This window comes from Trypanosoma cruzi, genomic scaffold (assembly GCF_000209065.1).
Source record: "Trypanosoma cruzi strain CL Brener 1047053517085 genomic scaffold, whole genome shotgun sequence".
NCBI classification, from domain to species: Eukaryota; Euglenozoa; class Kinetoplastea; order Trypanosomatida; family Trypanosomatidae; genus Trypanosoma; species Trypanosoma cruzi.
The window spans coordinates 11,146-17,957 of NW_001849553.1; the positions used below are offsets into that span (position 1 = coordinate 11,146).

The window sequence follows — 6,812 nt, forward strand, 5'->3', positions numbered from 1 at the left end:
AAAAAAAAAAAAAAAAAGGGAAACAAACATATATACATATCTACATACATACAGAAATACATATATTCCTCCATTATATTATATTATATTATACATACATGTATATTTATATAATATAATTATTGGAACAAAAAAAAAAAAAGAAAACGCGTTACTACCCACAGAAGCATACACTCAGAGAGACACAAAAACAAGAAAAAGCAGGAAAAAAAAAAGAAAAAGATAAGCACACATATAAAATTAATATATATAAATATAAATATACAATATTTATGGACGATACAACAAAGCCGATAGTGTTGCGAAGAGGATGTAAACAGAAAGTTATCCCCAAACAAAAAAAGAAAATAAAAAAAAAAAAAAGAGATTGATATGAGGGGAGAAGTGGCCCCGGAGCCTTTCTTTTTTTTTTTATTTTCTTTTTTTTTGGTGGGGGGATTTCTTCATTCATTTCTCCAGTGATATGCCCCTAAACACAACACACACACACACAACTCATCAATACATACGTACAATATGTATAAATATATACATATAAATATAAATCTAACAATATACATACATACATACATACATACATATATAATGCACCGACATAGCTCCCACAGAGGACCACAGCGGATTAAAATATATTTCAGCATCCACCCCCTCACCCCACCTCCCCACACACACACGCACCCTCTGCGGTTGTTTTAATTCTTTCTAATTGCTTCCGTTTTGGAGTTTTTCCGCCCATATATATATATATATTTTTTTTTCTTTGCTTCATTGTAAATTCTTTTTACACCCGCTTTTTTTTTCTTGTTTTTGTTGTATTGTTTTGTTTTTGTTTTTTTTCTTTTCCGTATTTTGTTATTGTCGTTGTACCTTCCCGTTTCCCCACCCCAACCCCGTCGCAGCGCCCCTCACTAAATGACCAATTCATTCTCGGCGATAGAACGCAACAGCAACGAGAAGAGATGAGATGAGGAGAAAGAGAGAGAGAGTGAGAGAGAGAGACGCTCAACACTTCCGCTGCCCCATGACATCCGAGAGCCACCGATGGGCCAACATATCATGCACGGCTGGGCGCCTTGACGGATCGTATGACGACAAGCAATGCATAATGAAATCGGCAGCCCCTTGAGCTTCAGCCGTAGGCAGAAATGTTTCTAATTCCCTATCTAGATGTCGTCGCGGGTAAAGCCGATACTTTTCGGAGTAAATGAACCGACCACTCTCGTTAAAATAACGATGAATATAACGTGGCGGAGGACGTTTTGGATCTCGTCGTGTACGAAGACGAATGATCTCATCAGGAATAGGCCCAAGGAGTTGCATCATCATTGCCAGGTGCTCAACGTCCATCATACGCTCGTTCTTTGTGCGACGCTTTGGATCCATAAGAAAGTCACCAGTAATAATTTCAAACACCATACAGCCAACGCTCCATAAATCGGTACGTGTGTTAAAATCTAGACCAATGATAATCTCAGGGGCACGATATTCACGGGTTTGAACCATTGTACCCCGCAGATTTGTGACGGTACCCGGTTTTTCTACAGGGAACTCTCTTTTCTTTCCGATTAGACTCTTCAACAACAACTTAGATTCACTTGACTCATTCGAATTATCCCATCCATTGGGCGGTTTCAAAGCAACTGAGAGACCAAAATCCGCGAGACAAACAAGATGGTTTGGATCCCCTTGTGAGATAGCATCCCGTACGGTTTCGTATGGCACCATCGCTGAGCGGTCCTTGTTGCGTCGGCAAAATGTTTCAATCACGTCCAAAACTTTGGGATCGGGTAAGGAGCAAAGAATATTTTCTGGTTTTATGTCCGTATGGATGACATCCAACTTGTCAAGTTCTTGCAGTCCTACAAGGACCGAAGCGACAATTTCTTTAATCAGACGAATCTCCTGAGCCGAACGTAATCCCTTTTTGGCCTTCATCTGATCAATGATACTAAGAAGATTTGAGCCATGTAATGGCATTACCATGCATACATGTGATCCATACTGACCAGGCACCTCAAAATGGTCTACAAGATTCGTCAGAGGCGCAAAAGGAGACGCTTGCATCCCAATATAGCGGAGTAAATTGATCTCATATTGCGTGCTCACAGAAACCGTATTATCACACTTGGCAATTTTTAGCGCAACAAAGGCTTGATGTGGTTTGCCACAAGTTTTATGCATAGTGTCATAGGCTAACCAGACTGTGCTAAATTCACCCCAGCCCAGCTTTTGTACCACCACATAGCGAGAGTTCAACTTTTTGCCTGGAGTAACACTCATGTAGCCTCCTTCGCAGTATGCATTCTTGTTTTCCTCGTAGTGATTGCGCCAGCGTAGAACAAATTTTTCAATGAGTGGGCGAGATGAAACAAAAGATGAAATTACATTGTAAACCGGCGAGGGTCGCCGTGCGCAACGACTGATTAGATTCAAAGTTTCAGTGCTGCTTCGGCTGCATTCGTCACTTGGTACAGGAGTTGTCCCTGGTGTAGTACTTCCTGGGGCTGTTATTGGTTGCGGCGGTGCCTTTGGTGCAGGAATGGCATTAAGGCATCGATGAACAGTCGTTGACTGCTGTGTTGGATACATACGAGCCGCGTATACGGCAGGTGTCGGTTTTGGGTGCGGCGTAATACACAAGCTTTCATGAATGGGTAATTCTCGGTTAGGAGTAATATTCAGGTCACTGCATCGTGAACTGTCAAGGAAGCTGTTCTCCATCGTGGATGATACCTGCAAAGTACCCTGCACACTTGCCCTTTGTACACAGTGCAGCGCAGGATTCGAAACCTTTTGCACAATCTGCTGAGGAATAGGCTCCACTGCAATCGATTTGTAATCCGGGAAGGCTTCCGTCGGATTGCTCATACTCAGTTGATTTGTAGCCGTCCTTGGCGCTCCACTGCTTGGATACGGTGACGGAATCGACACTTTAACCGGTACAGTAATCCCATCATCCGTATTGGAGAGATCGTTACTGCTTGTCACAATGGAATCATCTTCCTTTCGGCTCACCCGCAACTTTTGTCCTGGAGTCGCAATTTGTCGCTGTTTTTGGGGTTCTTTGGGTTTTTGCGGTTGCTGTTTCGTTTGTTGTGGATGCGACGGATGAACAGATGAGGGACGCGACACACCAACGACATCGAGTAACGAGGACTGCTGCGCCGACTGTGATGTCGTCGCTAATGCACTTGCGTTTTTTACTGAATAACGCGCGGAAGACCCCACCCCACCAGCATTTAAAAAAGCGGAAGAGTATGTCCCGCCATGGGATGCCAAAATCCGCGTAGGAGTTCCTTGTGGGTAGGCAGGGTAATCCGCCGTCATCACTTGGTACCGCCGACGGGCAACAATGGCGTAACGGGGGGACATTGGCCCAATTCCAGAAGTGCGAGAGGCATAATTTGGCGCAACAGGAGAGGCACGCCGCGGTGTAAAATCATCAGGACGCGAATGCACAGCAAAGCTGCGGCCCTGCGGTGAACCCACTGGAGACATACCCGTCCGTGATTGATCTCTTGCCCACGAGTACCACGATCCCAATGGACTCCGCAATGATGTATCCGCGGATATGCAACCTATGGGCCGCCGTATGGGCGAGCAATAAGCCTCACCTCCTGCTGACATAAAAGACTCCCCTCAAGCCTGTGATTCCAGCACAATGTTAAACTATGAGAATGACGTTCAGCGGTGTTTCTCGCTTTTGGGAGGTTGTTATTTTCCTTACTTCCCTCAATATACAAAATACGCCTGCCTGTACGCGTGTATTGTATTCAACTTGGTTCTAAAAACAAACTCACACAGAGATAGATTGATGGTGAAAGAAATTGAAAGAGAGAAAAAAAGTAAAAGAGAGAGAAGGGAAAACGGATTAAAAAAAAAAAAGTAGAAAAACAGACAAAGAACAATGGCTCTGACAAAAAGGAGGAGAAAGAGAAAATGGGACTGTGTGTGTACACGTTTCGGGCAGTAAAAAATGAAAAGGGTATCTATAGTTTGAAAATAAGATACACTTCGCACAAATGCAAGAAGGTGAAACGTCAACAGCAAAACCAAAGAAGAAACACAAATGCACGCACAAAAAGGATCATCATTCCATTTTTCATCACCATAAATAACGTTCAAGTACAGAAAAAGAAAAAAAAAGATAAGGGATCCACTCCTCAGATATACACAAAGATGAAGGCAAAGAAGGTGGTTAACGTCGCAGCTTTTCCAAGAAGTCAGCTAACTCTTCCGTGCTAACACCTGAAGCATCATACTGTATTCGAGAATCCTCTCGGCGTGACGCCGAGTACATCCGCACACTGTACGTGTAGGAATCTTGAATGATACTATGTGCCACGTTAAGGATGTTACATATAAATAAAAGAAGGTACGTACCAATAAAAAGACGGCCAAAAAGCATCTGAAGAATGCATGTAGATTGGTCCATTACTAAAAATGTGTCAATAATGTTGTCCCCAAATGTCGTGCAGAAAAGTGTGACAATTGAACGCGACAGCGTCCCAAAATAGCCCCCAAAAGCTCCAAAAACAACGTGACCACAAAAAGCGTATCCAAACATGATGGGAAAAACGGCGACACTGTACATGGAAAGTTGGCTTCCAGCCGTCACAATGCTGTCAATTATAACGTAACAACGCGGGAAAAGTATCAAGATAGAAACCAAGCGGGTGCAGCTTATGAGTATAGAGAATCCAAGAAATATCGTCACTGCCTGCTCCAAGCCGGAAACTCTTTCAGGATAAAACTGGCTCGCAAGCGCGGTAATGCCAAACATTAACACAAACGCATCCGATAGAAAGCCCAAACAACGCCAACCTCCTTCTTGACAGTGGAAACATGATGGTAATGTTCGCACCTCATCCAAACAGCTTTTCTGAAAAGCGAATATTTCTAGTATTGAAGCAGAAAAACGAGGAAATGTGCGAATACGAAGCAAAAAACCCAAAAATACCAGTGGAAGCAAGGTGCAACTGATCATTATGGGGAGTCTCTCAGGTATGTGTCTATCGACACAGTCCAATGATGCTTTCATGGTCATTACAGAGCTATGTCCAGTCATTCCAAATTTAAATGCTACAAACCACACTCTCGACCTCGGTGACCCATCAGTTTGCCTCACCAATGAATAAAGCGAAAACGTCAGTTTAACATCCATGAGATGGTCAACAAGTTGTCCCATTGGTGAAGTTCGGCAAGGCACATAGTATAACCCATCCAAGTCTTCACGTGGTTCGCAAGATTCAGTTCCATTAATTAATACTTCTGGATGAGCAAATGGTCCCAAAGGATCCTCTTTCAGAATAGTAAAAGATTTATGAAAAGTCTTTAAGCACTTTGTCGATTCGTAGCACTCTTGAAAATAAGTCAATTCTAGAAGGGGAGGAACGGTTGTTGAGTTGTCCTTGTCAACCACGTAATGCATAAAAGAACCCGTACCAGAAAATGGCAATCCATAATATGCCCCGATTATACCTTTGAATGTCGACAAGAACTCACCAATCGTTTGAAATTCCTTCTCAAAGCCTGCATTAGACATCCCTTCAGCTCCAAACAAAAAACCGGCCAACTCAAATCGACTATCATTAATTTCCTTATTTCGCGGCGTCTGGTAAATAAACGCAAAAGTAATTAGAAGCGCTAGTATGATGCAATTAACCACGTACTGAAGCAACATCTTATTCCTTTTTCGTTCCCTCCTTCTTCTGTCGTCGGTATTTTCGCATATATGAAGAGCCCGCGGATAAAGCTCCAATAATCCCGTTGCCTTTATTCCTATATAACAAATCTGCCTGCCAATTTTTTTCAACAAACTAAAAAGATGTTATCAACAAACACTATATAAAAAAAATAAAAAAATATATAAAGCAAAAGATATTTATATATATGAAGGCAAAGCATTGAGTGGATTATAACCAAGGAACAAGAAAAAGCAAATTGTAATATTATTATCATTCCCTGTTTGATGCTTTTTTTTTTTCAACAGCAAAATTCAAGTTAAACTTCTTTTTCGGATAAAGTTCATTCGCAAACAGCTGGCGTTTCAAACACCATAGTATATCGGCACATGGATGGCTCCTCAACTTGAACCAGCTTGTTTTCCGGACCACATATCACGTAAACATCAGTCATACGAGTCAAACCATTCCAGCACCGATCACCATTTTCAAATATCATGTGAGTGTAATCACTCGTACTCGACCACAGAGAATACGTGTTATCACCGAACCTTCCCCACCTCCCAATGCATGGACCGTGTGTTGTGCCTTTATCATACTGATGTACATCCTTAAGAGGACAAATTTCATATGTGTGGGCCGAAGTATTCAAAGAAAAACATTCATTACTGAAAGTTCTGATAACATCCCCTGTGTTGATACTTCGATTCAATCGATTTTGAATTTCTTCTACAGAAGATGAAAGCTTTTCCACTCTTTCACGGGATTCCTTCAATTCAAAACGGAGGTCTCGTGCCTCCGGTAATTCAAATGAAGCGCCATCGTCCATATCAAACCGATCATCATCCATTTCTTTATTATCTTTCTCGGGGTTTTCGCAAACGTTCGAACATTGTAACGGTTCATGGTCACATTCTTGATCATAAGCCACCTTTGAATCCGTTTCTTTGTTAATACATTCACAAAAGCCTGCTTCAAAAGGATAAATAATATCGTCACAACCCTTATCAACAAGTGGCGATTCCTCTTCAGGGTCACAAATTTTAGTTGGGCTCCATCGTATGCAATTTGTAGTCAAATTCCCTCTTGCATTCAAATGGCTTGTTTGATTCTTCTTTCTTTTTTCTT

General features: G+C 42.0%; 3 protein-coding genes across 3 annotated transcripts, besides 16 other annotated features; all 3 read right to left on the reverse strand.

Annotated features, from left to right (window-relative positions):
• Window positions 1–1,807: a sequence feature (heterozygous, non-Esmeraldo-like haplotype).
• Window positions 23–66: a microsatellite.
• Window positions 73–93: a microsatellite.
• Window positions 102–124: a sequence feature (AT_rich).
• Window positions 233–274: a sequence feature (AT_rich).
• Window positions 333–363: a microsatellite.
• Window positions 399–428: a microsatellite.
• Window positions 479–585: a microsatellite.
• Window positions 735–758: a sequence feature (AT_rich).
• Window positions 792–842: a sequence feature (A-rich).
• Window positions 970–999: a microsatellite.
• On the reverse strand, window positions 1,003–3,627 carry Tc00.1047053503463.30 (protein kinase, putative; the record flags this gene model as incomplete). Its single annotated transcript, XM_799762.1, has 1 exon — window positions 1,003–3,627. One exon carries the CDS (start codon window positions 3,625–3,627, stop codon window positions 1,003–1,005), a length of 2,625 nt encoding a protein of 874 aa, XP_804855.1.
• Window positions 1,808–2,240: a sequence feature (haploid, non-Esmeraldo-like haplotype).
• Window positions 2,241–2,357: a sequence feature (areas merged during assembly that could not be assigned to a particular haplotype. This can correspond to areas where the two haplotypes were merged or to regions with more than two copies in the genome that were merged during assembly.).
• Window positions 2,358–6,812: a sequence feature (heterozygous, non-Esmeraldo-like haplotype).
• Window positions 3,820–3,905: a sequence feature (CT-rich).
• On the reverse strand, window positions 4,199–5,683 carry Tc00.1047053503463.20 (hypothetical protein, conserved; the record flags this gene model as incomplete). The annotated part of the gene is made up of 1 exon (XM_799761.1): window positions 4,199–5,683. The coding sequence occupies one exon, from the start codon at window positions 5,681–5,683 to the stop codon at window positions 4,199–4,201; it is 1,485 nt and encodes a 494-aa protein (XP_804854.1).
• Window positions 5,845–5,873: a sequence feature (AT_rich).
• Window positions 6,028–6,812, reverse strand: Tc00.1047053503463.10 (protein kinase C substrate protein, heavy chain, putative; the record flags this gene model as incomplete). Its single annotated transcript, XM_799760.1, has 1 exon — window positions 6,028–6,812. A coding segment is annotated over one exon (785 nt), but the record flags the coding sequence as incomplete, so codon positions are not given.